An 18,641-nucleotide genomic window follows, 5' to 3' on the forward strand; every position below is an offset into this window, starting at 1 on the left:
AAAGTTTCTGTGAACTCACAAGCTATAGTGGATATATACCAGATACTGTGTCCAGATGAACTCTTTGAGAAGTTATCAAGTGGTCAATATTTCTCAAAAACTGACTTGTCAGATGCCTATTTACAACTCCCTTTAGATAAAAAGTCACAACATATGTTAGTTGTCAGTACCCCTTTTGGCCTGAACCAATACTTGTGGTTGCCTTTTCAACATTTTTTGGAACAACTTTCAGTGTCTGTGACAGGTTGTGCAAACTATTTGGATGATACTGTAGTTTTCAGTGCCTCCACTGAGGAAAATTTACAAAATCTCTGTAGTCTTATTTTCTGTCTTCCAAGTGGTCGTGTTGCAGTGCAATTTAGAGAAATGTCAATTTTTTCAACCTTCTATTGTTTATCTTGGGTTTGAAGTCTCTCATGAGGGTCTCAAACCCCTGCATCAATGTTTCCAATATTGTGTCACTTTCACGTCCTACTTTACCCAAGGATCTTCTATTTTTTTCTAGGCAAAGTCAACTACTACCATAAATTTTTTCCTGGAGCACCAACAATCGTGCAGCTCTTATTACATGCATTGCTGTGCAAAGGGACTCAGTTTCACTGGTCAACGGCTTGTCAAACTGCGTTTTGCACCCTTAAGACCATGTTGATGTCTGTGCCCTGCTTAGTGACGTACCACATGGTCACCGATCACAAACCACTGGTTTCCTTAATCAGACCTTCTGTGTCATTACCAGATAAAGCAACATATCACATTCAACATTGGGTTCTTTTCATTTCACATTACGAGATTCATTTCCACTCTACAAATCAACATCAAAATGCTGATGCTTTGCCCCACCTGCCGGTTGATCTGCACCCAAGATTTGATGTGTTGGAATGGCTTTGTTCCCACAGTGACGTCACCGCAGAGCAGCCAGTTGATGGTTTTCCTGTAACTAGCACATGGATCCCATTTTGCAGAAAGTCATAACAATTGTACAACATGGATGGCCTCATTCCCCACCTTCTCATGTGTCTGACCCCTCCATAATTACTACATCTTTCAACACTGATTCTCTGTTGTGGATGGTGTTCTGCTTTTAGACATGGATCACGCAGCCACTCGAGTAGTGATTCCCTCAGTGCATTGTTCAGAGGTTCTCCATTTATTACACGCAGATCATTGGGGTGTATCACACACAAAAGCATTGGTCCATTGACACGTGTTTTGGACTGGCTCGGATGGTGACATTACCCACGTGGTTGTCTCCTGTTCACAGTGTGCGACACGCCTAGCAGCTCCCCAGGTGTCACTGCCTCCTTGGTTGATGCCATTGCATGCATGGGACAATATACATGTGGATTTCACTGCCCCCTTTCTTAACACTTATTGGCTGTTGACCGTTGAAGCATATTTTCATTTTCAATATGACATTCATCGTGTTTCCACATCCACAACTGCTGCTGTCCCAGCCTCATCCAAATTCGTTTCACACGAAGGCTTGCCCACAAAATAAATGTCCGTAAATGGTCCACAATTTTCATCGCAAGAGTTTGCGGCATTTTGTTATTCCCATGGTATTTGTCACATCCTCACCCTGGCATTCCATCCACAACCTAATGGTGAGGTGGAACGCCTAGTGCGAACATTCAAAACTGAGATGAAAAAGTATGTTGCCAACTCTTCGTCCCACATTGCCTTAAGTCAGTTTCTCTCCTTGCTCCATTTCACACCATTCAGTGAGAAGGGGCTGGTGCAGCTACTTCACACGTATCATCCGCTACACTTCCTGCACTCTCCATCCGGACATCAAACTGTGCAATCGCTGCACCTCTTGCAGATGGGTCTTGCTGCCTGGCCATACAGTTTTGGACATCATTTTAAATGGATTTGAGCTGTCATCACCAAATGCTCGGCGCAGCACCTCTGCGACATCAGCATGGAGGACGACTTCTGCTCAAGGCACCATGATCAGTTTCAACTTTGCTTGGACGGCTGGGCACCCCCCTATGTCACACCATCACCTCAGAGGTGATCCACATTGGGCATCAGATCACTTGCAACTGCCGGTTCCCCACTTCTGTGCAGGCAATGGCATCCATCCTCTGTGGCCAGCAGTTCCTCTACTGCTTCTGACACCATCGCCAGGGATTCCGTCACCTGTTCCTGAGCAGCAGCTGATACCAATATCATCAACACCGCATGCACCAGCACCGGAGCCAATGTACAATGTCAACATGGAAAAAATCCACAATGTCGCTGGTGTTGCTGTATGGTTTGACACGGGAAGGTGGGCACAGAATCCATTCACATCCGAAGCACTCCAAACCATAGTACACTCCCATTGCAGTGCGACCCCTTAGCCAGAGCCCAGTGGACACAGAGGACAGCATGGACGTTCTCAAGAATCCGTGATCTCCTTAAGAGAGGAGGGATGCAGCACTGACACGTGTGCATCCTTTCAAAATGACGCGTGTGCGGCAGTGCTATGTCATCCACACTCTTTCTCCCTCTCAACTATCAGCCCCCTTTCATGTACATCAACTACTATAACTGCTGTCTGGTTTCTGTAAAAGTTTGAGATAATATTTCAATTCCTGCATTTTATCACTGCTACTTTCAGTATTTCAAAAAGGGCAATTCCATCAACATTATTCTAAATCTACAAATGCTATAAATACAATTTTGCCTTTATTCAGTCTATCTTCTATGTCAAGGCTGCAGTACTGCCTCACGTGTTCCGCCTTTTCACATGAAACCATACCGATATTCACTGAGGTTGGCTTTGATTGATCTTTCCATTCTCTTGTAAACAGTCTGTGTCAGTTTCCAGAATGAGATTTTCACTCTGCAGCGGAGTGTGCGCTGATATGAAACTTCCTGGCAGATTAAAACTGTGTTCTGCAAGGTTCGCAGGAGAGCTTCTGTAAAGTTTGTAAGGTACGAAACAAGGTACTGGCAGAAGTGGAGCTGTGAGTACCGGGCGTGAGTCGTGCTTCCGTAGCTCAGTTGGTAGAGCACTTGCCCGCGAAAGGCAAAGGTCCCGAGTTCGAGTCTCGGTCGGGCACACAGTTTTAATCTGCCAGGAAGTTTCAGTCTGTGTCACTATTTCACAATTATGCCTTATTAAACTTCCTGGCAGATTAAAACTGTGTGCTGGACCAAGACTCGAACTCTGGACCTTTGCCTTTTGCGGGCAAGTGCTCTACCAACTGAGCTACCCAATCACGACTCACGCCCCATCCTCACAGCTTTACTTCTGCCAGTAAAGCATTTGCCCGCAAAAGGCAAAGGTCCCGAGTTCGAGTCTCAGTCCGGCACACAGTTTTCATCTGCCAGGAAGTTTCATATCAGCGCACACACTGCTGCAGAGTGAAAATCTCATTCCATGCCTTATTAAATTGGTAGTTCTGTAATTATCACACCTGTCAGCACCAACCTTCTCTGAAATTGAAATTAATACATTCATCATCTTCTTTCAGTCTTTGGGTATTTGCAACTGTCTCAAGTATCTTGCATGCTGGGTGGAATAGATTTCCCATGATACGTTCCCTCAAGGATCTTAATAGTTATCAGGGAATGTGGTTCACCCCAAATGCCTTGTTTTGATTAAGGTCTTTCACAGCCTCATTAAGTTCTTCTTGCAGTGTCAGCTCCACCATCTCAATTTCATACACTTCCTCTGCTCTTCAAGTTTGTTTCCTTTGTATAGTTGTTCTATGTATTCCTCTCTCTTTTCTGCCTTGCCTTCTTTGCTTAATATGAGTTTCCCACCTTAGTTTTTAATATCTGTACAGCTGCTTCTGTTTTCTACAAAGGTTTCCTTACTTCTTCTGTAGGTGACATCTTTCTTTCCCATCGTCATGCACGCTTCCACAGCTTTGCTTTTCTGCTCTAGCAGTTTCTGCTTTGCTATTTTACTCTTCCCATCAATCTCAATTTTTAGACACATATATTCCCTTTTGCCTGCTCAGCTTCTTGTGTTTTTACATTTTCTCCTATCATCCATTAAATTCGGTATCTTGAGTGTTATCCAAGAATACCTATTCAACCTTGTCTTTTTGCCTAGTTGTTCCTCTGCTGTTTGCAGTATATCCTCACTCAAATCTGACAATTTTTGCTCTTTAGTGTTCTTTCCCCAGTTTCAATCAATAGTTACTTAATCATCTGTTGTACTTCTCAACAACATCTGTTTTTTTTTTTTTTCAGTTTATCCAGGTTCCAGCTCCTTCATATCTTACCTTTCTGCAATTTCTTCAGTTTTAATCTACAGTCCATAATTAATAAATTATGGTCACAGTTCACATCTGCCCCTGGAAATGTTCTGCAATTTAAAATCTGGTTTTGAAATTTGTCTTACCTTTACGTAATATATTTGAGGCTGTCTCATGTCTCTTCCACATACAAAACATTATTTCGTTATTCTTAAATCTAATTATGCTCCATTCAGTTTATACCAGGTGGTGTCCCAATTTCACTCCTTTGCCTCAGTATGCTTTCTTCTATTCTCCCTTTATTCCTTTTCCTACTGTTGAGTTCCAGCCTTCAATCACTATTAAATTTTCCTCTCCCTTAAAAATCTGAATAACTTTTTTTCCTTAGTCATACCTTTTTTTCAATCAGTGGGAATGTAAACTTACACTATTGTTGTTTTTTTCTTTTTCTGGAGCCATAGTCATGTACAATTTTCAAAAGCTATTTCTGCCATTTGACTGTAAATAAGGTGTTTATTTCACTATCTAGATTTTGGCCTTAGGCCATCTTCAAGTGTTACAATTTCAAAAATTGTCCAACATGTGTGAAATCATCAGACAATTTTTGACACTGAACACCTGAAAATGATTTAAGGCTGAAATAAAGATAGTGAAATAAACACATTGAATACAGTCAAATCGCAGAAATATCTTTTAAAAAATTATACTATTGTGGTGAATGTTGCCTTTGTACCTATCATGGCTGTGATAATGCAGTCACACTGCTGTTCATAGCAGCTCACATGCAACCCTATTTTCTCATTAATTATTATACTTGTTTCTACATTACTCCTGTTTAATGTTCAGTTGATGATCTTGTACCCACTTGATCATAAGTCCCATTCTTCTGTCACTGCATTTCACAAATGTCCGCTATATCTAGCTTCAACTTGCCAATGTGTCTTTTCAAATTCTCTATTCTACCTACAAAATTAAGGGCACCAACATTCCATGTTCAGACTCCTAAACACCAGTTTTGTTTTTCCCAATGATAACATCCCACAGAGTAGTTCCTGGTTAGAGAACTGAATGGGGGACTATTTTACTTCTGGAATTTTCCAAATGGACGCCATCATTATTTAACCATACAATAGAACTGTGTGCCCTTGGCAATGCTATCATCCGTTCACAGTACCAACACAGCAAGGCCATACTGACAAGGCTAGATCAGTCAGTCAGAATAGAGAAGGAAATTAGCTGAATTCTTTCCAAAAGAACGATTCCAGCATTTTCCTTGACTAATTTAGGAAAATCTAAATACTGGGCACCGGAAATGATATGACTTGTTTTTGATTGTGTTAGAAATCATCCTGAGATCATAATATATTGTTATAGAGTGTAACACACCACACGTTGTAAAATCAGTTAGACTAAGTACTTGGTTTTACAATATATGATGCATTCCACACTGTAACCATATTTTATGACCTGAAAATCATAGCTCACACAAGTGGAACAGGTCACATTATTTTATAAACACACTATACAGACACACATGTTGTACTGTAGGTAACTAAATATATAGTATATGAAAACTAAATTAAGTTGCCAATAATAATTGTAAAAAATTAGTGATCTCTACTTAATGTATGGTATCCTCTTGAGATTTTTTGAAATGGAAAAAAGAAATTAGCACTGCCATCAATGGCCTTGTGCTTTCCAGAATAGCACAGGCACTTACTATACAATTACAATGTTCAATTTATCAGTGAGGGGATTGTCTCAAATTTGACTACAGTTTTAGATACCATATCTGCTGAAGCAGCAAGTAATGTGAAAACTTTAGCACTATAGCCACACAAATGGATAATACCAATGTTATACAGAAACATTAACATTGTTATAAACAACTACATATATCCCTTCAATAGTTGACTTACTTGTCACGTAGACCCTTGAAGATCTGTGTGAAAGTGTTCCCAATAGTGTCTATCACTTCATGGTAGTGGTATTTAAAAGCCATTTCTAAATCAAGTCCAACAAATTCTGTTAAATGGCGATGAGTATTACTGTCTTCAGCACGAAAAACTGTAACAAAGATTTCAGTATGACCAGTTAATATTTTTTTATTTATTTAATTTTTTTTTTGGGGGGGGGGGACAACTCGTTTTCTGAAAAAACATAATACGACAATTATATTAGTTCATCAACTGCAAGCAGATCTGTAGCATAGTTTGAAAACTATTTTCTTTCAACTACAAGCAGTCAAACAAATTTGGAAAGAAGTGATGAAAACAGACTAACATGACTGTTGATTCTGCTTTGATCAGTCTGTCCAGTACACTTTCCTAATGATTAATATCTCTGTCTTACAACTGAAAACCACATTTGAAAACGCTTCCAAAATAACTTCTTGCTGTCATATATTATACATTATCATGCCAAATATTATCTTCCTTGGCAAACAGCAGATTACATGACTCTGCAGATAGTCTCATTCATTCATACAAAATACATAGAGAGACATGCATTACATGAAAGTTATGTAAGAATATAATGACTTTTTCAGTTGTCAAACCTACTGGCTGATTTTCTAGGTCCTCTGCTTATGAAGAAAGTATGCCTTTATTTTGAAAAAGTACGTGAATTAACTTAAGACAGTCAGATACAAAGAGACCCAAACATTAGTGGATGTTTGTATTTTACACACACAAAAAGTGCTGCTAGATTTGAATATCAGTATTCCAACCAGAGATCTTTAGGTTGATACCTTGATTCTTTACACAGCTACATCACCAAGCTGCTCATAAGTAACACTAAGTATAACACTTTAAATACTAACTGTGGCTAGTTCTTGACAAGATGTTGAGAATTTAACATGATAAAATGTAACAACACAACTACATCTCACCTGCTCCCACAGTGTACACCCTGTCAAAATCCGCTGCAATAGCCATCTGTTTGTAAAGTTGAGGGCTCTGCGCTAAGTAAGCTGAGCTTTTAAAATATGAAACAGTAAAAACATTAGCACCACCCTCACTTGCAGCTGGAATTATTTTTGGCGTATGTATCTCAACAAACCCCTGCAAACAAAGGCAAAATTTACCAAAAATGTCCAGCCACAATGAATGCACTCATTTACAAAAGCCAAAATTATTTCCGCACGAAATATCTTTCATAAATTACCACACTCATTTGCATTACCAAATTTACAGGCTGAGCTTCATGAGCTGTAATCCTAATTATTCTAATTCCAAAAGTCTCGAACATATTATACATCAGTGACAGCTACTCACACTCAAGGCAGCAAGTTTACTTGCCTATAGTGTTTCAATAGTCTGAAACACTATCAATCTAAAGTAAACTTGTTTGTTTCATGAATACCTTTGACATTTGTTTCTCAGCAAAGTACTCTTTGCTATACAGTTCATGGTATTTTTTTCTAAGAACAGTGTAATTTTAGCACATTCGTATACAATTAATACAGGACGCAGGAATCTGCTAGACATCCTTTTCTCTACAGACACTGAGTAGTTTCCATGAATTTTCACATTACTTTTTGCTTTGTCAGTTTTATTGCAAATTTACATACCTAATTTTCCTTCACATTATACTATATAGTTCCTTTAACAGTAAAGTTCACTACTTATACTTGTACAACAAAAGGCACTGTTCAATATACCTGGTTGAATAAAAGGTCCCTGAACAGTTTACAAACACCTGCTTCCAATCTAAAAATAGCCTGGTTTGCTGGAGTTCGTAGATCCAATACCCTGTTATCTAAGCGAGTATCTTGATTAACTCTAATATTCAGGCCTTCCTGTGGAAACAAAAGAGAATATTTCATATAGAGGAGATAAATAAATGACAAACTATTAACAAAATTCTGAAACCTTTAACACAAGGAACTACTAAAAAAATATTTTACAAATCCTTTCAAGTTTCACTGGTCATTTACAGAACTCCAAAGAAATTCCAGACGATTTAGCGAAAAGAAAATATGCAGCCTCACATTTTATTTCAAAACATAAATAGAAACAGTCCAGTTATTTGTCAAAGGAGGTAAAAACCAAGAATGAATACTATTATCATAATGGTAAGAAATCCTGGATTGGAAAAAGGCAATAGAGTGAATGAACTGATTTGTTTATATGTTTGTATAAATTAACCCAAGAAACTTCATAAAACATGTTCAGCACTAATAAAGCAACAGTTTAAATTGAGGCCCTTTCTCCTAGGATGAAAAAATCGTCACTGCAGCTGATCTTCAGTTCATGTCCCAGTTACTTGAACATGAAATTGCCATAAGAAGGACATGTGAAATCAATGGCGCAAGAAAAGAGAACCACAATCATGATTCGGCATTTTCTCCACAGCACTCTGAACAAAATCTGTGCTTGAAACAATCAATTGTTGAAACAACAACATTCATTTTAATAGCTTCAACATGAGGAATAATGTTTATAAAATCAATCCACACCTGTCTGCAAATGATGGATGATCATACGTAAGCTGCCTGTTACATGCAGGGTTGGTTACAAGTGCAGTATCAGTGAAATGCACCAGGTATTTGAGTCACATACTAACTCTGTGCCTGTTTGTTTATACTGATAGAGTGATCCACGGGCTACATAAGCAAAAAATTATCTACAACTTTTAGTTCTACCTATCTAGTAGAACATCTATTTCTGTAAGCACATCATTTTTTGTAGTACTATTGCAATAAACTCTTTGTTTTTCCTGGTCTATTCCATTATGGGGATTATGGAAAATGGCTGGATGAATATGAATCCACATTTCCTTTACAAATTGGGAGGGGGCAAGGAGGCAGTTGTGAGACTGTGACAGAGTTATCCAAGAAATACATTCTATAAATTTGGGAGAGAACTTTATGCCCACAATGCCAAAATTAAGAAGAATAAACACAAAATGGTCATTAAAACCAAACTCACTTAGCCACATAAGAGTTATAACTACACTACAAACCAACATGACTTCAGCTCAGCATCAACTGTTCCATGTACCGTACTCAGCATAGCGGAAGCACCTGGAACTATAGCTGTGGAGCACTTAATGCAGTGTCATAGAAGAACTTTATTTGTCTTTCAAATGCACAGTTGTCTGAGGAGTTAATTGAAAAGTTAGAAAATTTGTGATCTCCCTCATATATTTTAATGTGTTATCACTAAGTGAACCTCACTGCTGTCTGCAACAACACTCCAAGACTTGGAAATGTGGATGACGTTTGTCCCCCCTTCCTGCCACCATATATTTGATTCTTTGTTTGTTGTTGCTTTAGGGTGCAAAGCAGCTGTCATAATCACCTGTGTCATAACTTAAAAAGGTAAATTACCGAACGAATTTGAAGTCAATAATATTCAGAGGCTAGTCAACTGGAGTAGAGGGATAGCTAAAAATAATCACTCCCCCTTTGAACAGGCTGCTCAAAAAGTCGAAAACTAAATTTCCTTCAGCACATCACTATGATGAACAAAAAGTAAAACATGATCTACAGCTCTTACTGTATTTGCTAAAATATCCGATAATTCAGATGGCAAACAGTGATTAAAATGCAAACGGTTATAAAATTGGCATTGGGTCAGAAAATGGTGCACTGTTAATGGTTGGTTGCAGTAAGCACAGAGTAGTGTCGGATCTCCACTTAACAAATGACAGTGACTGAAACGACAGTGCCCAATACACAGCCTAGCTAAAAGTATCTCCTCATGATGAGAGGCCACCATACATAAGACATTACTCACACACCATCACACCTCCACCCCCCCTCCACCCCCACTCTCTCTCTCTCTCTCTCTCTCTCTCTCTCTCTCTCTCTCTCTCTCTCTCTCTCAAAGCCACCTTCTGACTTACGATTAGAGAAAGATTGATTAACAACATTATTTGCTGAAAAATCATTGAGAACATATATCAACAACATACCATACAGGCAGAAGACCTGATTAATCAACAACAATTGAATACTCTAAAATATTATTATTATTATTATTATTATTATTATTATTATTATTTCTTTACTTTCTCAGACGTTAAGTCTGGTTAAAAATGGAAAGTGACGCGGACCTTGATCAAGCGTCACTTCCTTTTAACTGTACGGTATATGTTATATTGCATCTAGGAAATTTCGGGTAATTGAACATGTATCAATAATTACAGATTTCTGTAGCTGTATATATAAGTTTGGATGTAGCTGTATTGCATTGATGTACTGGTGGATATTGTGTGGTATGACTCCTGTAGTTGATAGTATAATTGGTATAATGTCAACTTTATCCCGATGCCACATGTCCTTGACTTCCTCAGCCAGTTGGATGTATTTTTCAATTTTTTTCTCCTGTTTTCTTTTGTATATTTGTTGTATTGGGTATGGATATTTCGATTAGTTGTGTTAATTTCTTCTTTTTATTGGTGAGTATGATCTCAGGTTTGTTATGTCGTGTTGTTTTATCTGTTATAAAGGTTCTGTTCCAGTATAATTTGTATTCATCATTCTCCAGTACATTTTGTGGTGCATACTTGTATGTGGGAACGTGTTGTTTTATAAGTTTATGTTGTAAGGCAAGCTGTTGATGTATTATTTTTGCTACATTGTCATGTCTTCTGGGGTATTCTGTATTTGCTAGTATTGTACATCCGCTTGTGATGTGATCTACTGTTTCTATTTGTTGTTTGCAAAGTCTGCATTTATCCGTTGTGGTATTGGGATCTTTAATAATATGCTTGCTGTAATATCTGGTGTTTATTGTTTGATCCTGTATTGCAATCATGAATCCTTCCGTCTCACTGTATATATTGCCTTTTCTTAGCCATGTGTTGGATGCGTCTTGATCGATGTGTGGCTGTGTTAGATGATACGGCTGCTTGCCATGTAGTGCCTTCCCCTTCCAATTTACTTTCTTCGTATCTGTTGATGTTATGTGATCTAAAGGGTTGTAGAAGTGGTTATGAAATTGCAGTGGTGTAGCCAATGTATTTATATGAGTGATTGCTTCGTGTATTTTGCTAGTTTCTGCTCGTTCTATAAAGAATTTTCTTAAATTGTCTACCTGTCCACAATGAAGGTTTTTTATGTCGATAAATCCCCTTACTCCTTCCTTTCTGCTTAATGTGAATCTTTCAGTTGCTGAATGTATGTGATGTATTCTATATTTGTGGCATTGTGATCGTGTAAGTGTATTGAGTGCTTCTAGGTCTGTGTTACTCCATTTCACTACTCCAAATGAGTAGGTCAATATTGGTATAGCATAAGTATTTATAGCTTTTGTCTTGTTTCTTGCTGTCAATTCTGTTTTCAGTATTTTTGTTAGTCTTTGTCTATATTTTTCTTTTAGTTCTTCTTTAATATTTGTATTATCTATTCCTATTTTTTGTCTGTATCCTAGGTATTTATAGGCATCTGTTTTTTCCATCGCTTCTATGGAGTCACTGTGGTTATTATTATTATTATTATTATTATTATTATTATTATTATTGCAGCCATAATGTTTTCCTGTGTACAGCAGCACAGCACCAGTGTATTCAGACCGAATCACAAGAGATTTGTTTCATAGCTTCAGTGTAACCTACACTTACTTCACTGTTGTCATCATCCTTTACTGGACGAGCAGCATCTTCAATTTGCAAAGGCAGCTGACTTTTAGAAGCACTGACAACAAAAATTTGTAATCCATGCAATTCCACTGTCTTCTGAGTACAACCATCAACAGTACGTGGGACTTTAGAAACAACAGCTTCAACGTCTATTATGGATTCTTTTGTTATGCTAAAAAGAAAAGAAATTACAGTATCTCAAAATAAGGTACAAAGTTTGTCTAAATTTTTATGAATGAAGTGAGTATGTTTCATGTGAATGTCATACAATCAACTACTGATCCTGAATTCAACGTACAAAATATGTAACTAACATACTTATTAGCATTAACCAAGCCACACAGCCATAATCTCAGGAGCTTACTGGTAAAGGAGGAAACTGCACCAATCTCAGTAGTAAGAATGCCATAGTTGAAAGATGTAAAGTATCAGAAATTGTTCAAAGGTATATACTGAAGTAGAATAAGAGCTCTGAGGCTAGTATCATCATGCAAGGAAAGCAAACGAGAAGAAAGCAAACGAGAAGAAAGCAAACGAGAAGAAAGCAAACGAGAAGAAAGCAAACGAGAAGAAAGCAAACGAGAAGAAAGCAAACGAGAAGAAAGCAAACGAGAAGAAAAGGAAAAAAGAAGAAAGGAAAAAAGCATACAAAAAATATACATGGTAACACTTCAAAGTTATGTATGTCACTATCAACAGCAAAAAATGGACAGACTGGATTCAGAAAGCTGTTGCACTCAGTGACTGTTATATTGAGTTCTAAATTCTAGATTGCAGCAATCAGTTGTCCTTTTAAAATTTTATTGTGCAGATCTAGATTTCAGCTAGAAGCTAGCCATTCTCAATGCACTATTATTTTCAGTTCAATGAACTGTGGATGAAGCCTGACCAACAGGGAATTTCATACATTGAACTGAATTGAACTGTGAATGAAGCCCGACCAACAGGGAATTACATGCATTGACCAAAAATAATAGTGCATTGAGAATGGCTAGCTTCTAGTCGAAATCTAGAACTGCACAATAAAATTTAAAAAAGGACAACTGATCGCTGCAATCTATAATTTACAAGTTTTTACATTAACCTGTATAGAACAGAAATCAGAGTGATCTAGACATACTGCCATTTCCAACATTCCTTGTTTAAGAGCGTACAAGACCTTATAGGAAAGAGTTCTCGGGTGATATGCCACATTATCATGATAGACATGTACAGTATTTCACAAACAGAATCAGTTGTCATTATCCAGTGGATTGATGATTGATTTCTGTCAGAAATATGTTCATTTTATAGCCAAGGACTTACTTCATTCCTTTCTTGAACTGCACAAGTGGAACAGGTGTTCTATCCAAGATCTGGATACTATGATGCCACACTCACTTTGCTACTCTCTCTTTCGAGCACTCCCAACTCTCCTAAGTAGCCTAAATTCTACTGTCTGATCGTCAGATTCCAGTCACTGAATTTTGGGTGCAAGGAGTGAGGGAATCCCATAAGCATTAAGTGAACACACTTCAGCTTACCAGCAGCTTCAGCAGCACATCTGATGAGATAACACTCATTATCATGTTGAAATATTATGTATAGCTGCCATGACAATTTGGTCATTTGCTCAATACCTATTAATACATTGTCTGCACTATGAAAAACTGGAAATTATCATATTCCTTTGTTTCAGTTGTTTCTAATAGACATAAGCACATACTGAACATTGAAAAACGTCCCCCCTATTCTGCGTTTCAGTCAAATGAAAACCAGCAGCTAAGCAAAGGTGGTATTCACAGCGACAGGTGCATCCAAATATCTGGAACACACTGTGAATGGTTTCTAGCTGAAAAGGGTGTTTTCACAGGAGCAAGAAAAAGGTGTTGAGAACAACTGCCTTGTTAGTTGCACAAGTGTACGAAATTACACAGTAATAACAACTAGAACAAATAACAATGGAGAATCATCTATTTCCTGTCCACTGCAATAATGTCATCACTGAACAAAATGTTGTAGTAGCAGAAACTATTATTCAGAACCTTCTATAAGCACACTACAAAACTGTCCATGGCTAATTGCTGTACCATAACGTGTGCGCGAAGTAGATACCAAAATTCTCTCAGATAAGTCGAATATCATAGAAAAGAAGGCATCTTTGTCGGACCTGACATCATCTTACATGCTAGAAATGCCAAATGATGTTATACCCTCAAGAGTTCAGAACTACCCAATTGTAAGCAAGATGATCTCCAAGTTGTCTGACTTCCGGAGTCATTAATGAGCCAACTGAAAACATAAGTTTATGACATTCTTAAATGTTTAGTGTTATTTTGAGCCATTCCAGAAACTTGAATGAGCATACTGTTTTGCTGCAAAATAATCTCTACAACACACAACTCACAGCAATATACTACCTTTACATGAAAGAAAGGATACTGCTCACATTACGACAGAACTATTTGCTATGCCACATTAATGTGCTTTGTGGCTACAATGGTAAGTGTCCAACAACAAACCCAAATGTTTAGTTTCTTTATTGTGGAACCTGCAGCATATATTACGTCACAGGAGGACATTATGCAAAGAATTAGAAAACAGTATGCTGCTTCATATTTTATTTTAGTGTATAAGCTCATTTCGGCTTTATTGCCTTCATCAGCACGTCCTGACATTGTAGATCGTAGACATTGTAGATGTAGGCAATATCTGTCAGATAGTAAAAAACATTATACGTGCAACAGCAAATTATCAAACAAGTTTAAAGCGTTGCTGAAAATAATATTATGACCAACAACTACAGACAGCAAAAATGGTTTACTCAAAGTTGACTCAAGTCCACCTACAATGTCAGGACATGTATTAGTGAAGGCAATACATTTGAAATAAACTTATATACTAAAACAAAATATCAAGCAGCATACTGTTTTCCAGTTCTCTGCCGAATGCTTAGGATTCAACCCTTTGTTGCACCCAAGATTTTTTGCTGTCACTTATCTTTTATTCACCTCTGGGAATTATTCATCAGTGTAAAAAAATGGCAATTCACACAAAAAATGCCAAATCACATCATTAAATTTTAGCCCCCCCCCCCCCCCCCCCAAATGGTTAGATAAATCAGTTCAAAGGCTGGAGGAAGGTAAGGCTATACCATCTCCAAAGGGGCTAGGTCAAGTACAGCAATGGAGTGTTGAAACCAACCTTTAGGCTGAGGGGTGCTTTACTTAACTGTGCACTACTGTTTTCAATTTCAAAGTGCGTTCTTTTGACATTACAAGTTTCATTAACTCTAGATCCATGGAAGCTGTCAAACTGACCATTCTGAAATTTTATTTGTCTGCAACAACAATACTTTTTTCTGTGTCTTATTTCTTTTCAACGGAGATTACATTACAAAAATTAATGACGTGTTACTGTACTTGTTTTTTTATCTCACTGTATATTTAGAGCTGCGTCAGCAGCTTTTGACCACTTAACATTTCTTTATGCACCTATACCATCCAAGAGCACTGCACATCCTCAATGATGTTGCACTTTAGTGTGATATGATGTTACAATGTATGCTGAAGCCTCTGAGCTGATTACTCCATCTTGCTGTGCTTGAAGTGTTTGGTTGTGTATAAATCACAATACAACCACCGAAAATGGCTCGTACATTGTCTGAGCAGAAAGTAATAGAGCAACTGCAACAAGTTACAGAGTAAGAGTCCAAAGGTAGTGAATCTCAAAGACAAGTAGAAACTAATAGTGCTACTCGCACTCCAGATAGCACTGAATCAAGTGAAAGTAGTCCTGGTGCATCTGTGGAAGTTACACCAAGAACTGGTACAGTAACAAGACAAAATTCTTCATAAAAAACAACACATTGCTCACGTAGGGATGCCATGTGAATACAATAAAGGAAGAGGTAGATATCCATTATCTTCACCTTTTTTTGTGGGCCATTCTGAATTTGGAAAAGATGTGAGATTAGGTGCATACCTGAAATGCAACTGGAAAACTACAAAGGCAATTTGTTTTTATTCTGCGCAGCAGGGGAATGTAACTTGCAAAGAGAAACTTCATAATTCACAATGTAGCTAATTTTTGGCAGCTGTTCATAGACAACACAACACTAAAAATATATAAACTGGTCCACAGAGAGAGAAGTACATATGCAATGTCGAAACAACAGCTGGTGTGTCTTCCTTTCTGAGCTAGACATATTCACTGAAATTTTATGTGCATGTTTTGAAATGAAATTTATGTCCTTTATTTGATCAAAAGCTCACAGTTCTCTTGTGATATAATGACAACAGACAGGTTCAGATAAAATATGAAACTTTTAAATTCTGATATAAAAATTTACACAGGCCAACAAAATTTTTTTAAAAACTTTTTTTACTTTGATAGCTGATCTTTATAGATTTTTATGAGCTGAATCCAAATCTAACCTTAGTTTTTTTTTTATCACCCATAGTTTTCGAGCAATATGCTTTTTATTATATAGTATAAAGATCCTATGCTATAAAGTAAATGAGAAAATTAATGAAATGCTTTGTTACAACATAAGCATGGTTTGTATTTACAATAAGTTACTTAAAACAATGATATGTGTTAATAGAGGTTTCACTTGTCAGCTGGAATTGGCTGGTATTTTCTTTCTCTTTTTTTCATTGAAGCTTCTTGTGTAGCTTTTTCTACGATGAGTTGCTTGCTGAACTTCTCAGTGATGTGACCAACAGAAGTACCCCATCATGTTGGTGTTCCAGCGGCCTTGGTAGCGTTTTTCCATCCCTTTAATGTCCTGGTAAAAATGCGCTCCTTGCTCCTCACTAACATCTCCCATATTGTCCGGGAAGTAATCAAAGTGATTGTTTGGAAAGTGAACGATCAGGCTCATTAAACATCCTAAAGTTTTAAACTTCTTTAACATTGTAGCTATAATAGAAACATATTCTGGGTCTTTTTCAAGTCCTAAGAATGATAACGACTTGCTTGAATAATATCCATGCTTCCTTCTCATTTAAGATCATTGTGGATTCAGAGTTAACATCAAACATCAATTTTCTAATGTCAGGTCCGACAAAGATGCCTTCTTTTAGTTTAGCTTCTGAAATGTGTGGAAACTTTTGGCAGAAATACTTAAAACATGGTCCATCTTTAGTCAAAGCCTTTACAAACTGTTTCATTAGGCTTAACTTTATATGTAGAGGTGGGAGGAGTATGTGTTTGAATCTACAATGTTTTTGCATAGAATGTTCTTCTCACCAGGTTTCAAAGACTCCCTCACAGGCCAGTTCTTTCTGCACCAGTGTTGATCCCTAGCCCTACTGTCCCATTTACACAAGAAACATGGAAATTTGGTAAAGCCACCTTGCTGACCAAGGAGTATGCACATTACTTTTAGATCACCACATATCATCCAACCATGAGCAGAATAGCCTATTTCATTTAGCACTATTTCTAGGTTTTCATTGCTTTCTTTCTTGTTTACAGAATTTCCAACAGGTATAGATGCATACATGTTACTGTTGTGTACTAAAACAGCCTTTAAACTATTTTTGGATGAATCAATAAACAGCCTCCAGTCTTCCTTTTTGTATTCAATACCAAACTCATTCATCAGACCAGGAATGTCTGAGCAGTACACTAAATCACCTTGTTGAAAAAACTTGGAAAATTGCTGCTCTCTCTTTCTGTACATGTATATGGTGTTTCTGCTCTGGATCCTGAGGGCTATGCCAGCAGTAGCTTAGCTACCAGCAGGGTCACCCATGTCGGATTGGCCGACAGGGAGGAGCCAGACAAAGTGTGTCCCACAACAGCCCACTGGTCATTTTCACCTATCCCAAGCCTGTCCTTACGCTGTCCTTTTCCTGCCATCTCAAATCATAGTAAACAGTAGGGGGGATTCTTAGGCATAGGGAAGCCAGCTGCCCTAGGGGAGTAAACCCTTAAAAGAAAATTGGGCAAGTCTGGAGGCTCTTCGGTGGTAGTCCCACCACCACACTAGGGAGCTGTGGGCCAATCACCGGCACTCCCAAAAACAAATGATTAAAGAAACAGCAGAAAAGAAGAGCCAGACGGACTCAAATATGACGACCTTTGGCATGAAAAGGACAACGAAAATAGGTTTGTGGAATATTATAACATTGAGAGAAGCCAGCAGACAAACAGGTTACAAAAGAGATGAAGAGTTACAGGATGGACATTCTTGGACTTAGTGAGGTGAGATGGCTAGACTTTGGAGAAATCCAAACACAAGATGGATACACCTTTTTATACTCTAGACCCACTGGAGAGGATGTAGAGTACAGAAATGGAGTTGGACTTTTGTCAAAAAGGAGCAAAAAAGAACCTTATGGAATGGAAACCAGTTTCAGAAAGACTACCGACAGCACGTTTTAAGACAAACATTCAAAATATCACAGTCATCCAATGCTATGCTCCTACAGAAACCTCAGATACTGAACAGAAAAAAAGAGTTTTACCTCTCCTTAAGTGACACCATTAAAAGTACCACTAAGAGAGACATCTTGATTATTATGGGAGACCTAAATGCAGAAGTTGGAAAGAGCAATGAAGGCCTAGAGCATGTAAAGGGAGTCCACGGTATCAAAGTAATGAATGAAAATGGGGATATGTTTTCAAATTTCTGTGCCAGTCACGATTTGGTGATTGGAGGTACATTATTCCCATACAAGAATTGCAATAAGGTTACATGGGTATCCCCTGATCACAGAATGGAAAACAAAATTGATCATATAATGCTAAGCAAAAAATTTAGAAGGTTGCTGATGAACGTGAGAAATAAACGTGGGGCTGATGTTGGCAGTGATCACCACCTTATTGTTGCAAATTTTAGATTAAAAATCATGGTTACAAATAGAAAGT

The 18,641-nt window shown here is 37.8% G+C and overlaps 1 protein-coding gene across 1 annotated transcript in view; it reads right to left on the reverse strand.

Moving 5' to 3' along the window:
* Positions 1-18,641, reverse strand: part of LOC124722877 (aspartate--tRNA ligase, cytoplasmic) — a 96,875-nt gene that overhangs the window by 30,952 nt on the left and 47,282 nt on the right. The window contains exons 5-8 of the mRNA XM_047248013.1: positions 11,766-11,955; positions 7,858-7,995; positions 7,087-7,258; positions 6,116-6,263 (exon numbers count right to left, since the gene is read on the reverse strand). Coding sequence (XP_047103969.1) covers positions 6,116-6,263; positions 7,087-7,258; positions 7,858-7,995; positions 11,766-11,955 — 648 coding nt within the window. The remainder of the gene's footprint in view (positions 1-6,115; positions 6,264-7,086; positions 7,259-7,857; positions 7,996-11,765; positions 11,956-18,641) is intronic.

The sequence above is a fragment of the Schistocerca piceifrons genome, chromosome X, assembly GCF_021461385.2.
Source record: "Schistocerca piceifrons isolate TAMUIC-IGC-003096 chromosome X, iqSchPice1.1, whole genome shotgun sequence".
NCBI classification, from domain to species: domain Eukaryota; kingdom Metazoa; phylum Arthropoda; class Insecta; order Orthoptera; family Acrididae; genus Schistocerca; species Schistocerca piceifrons.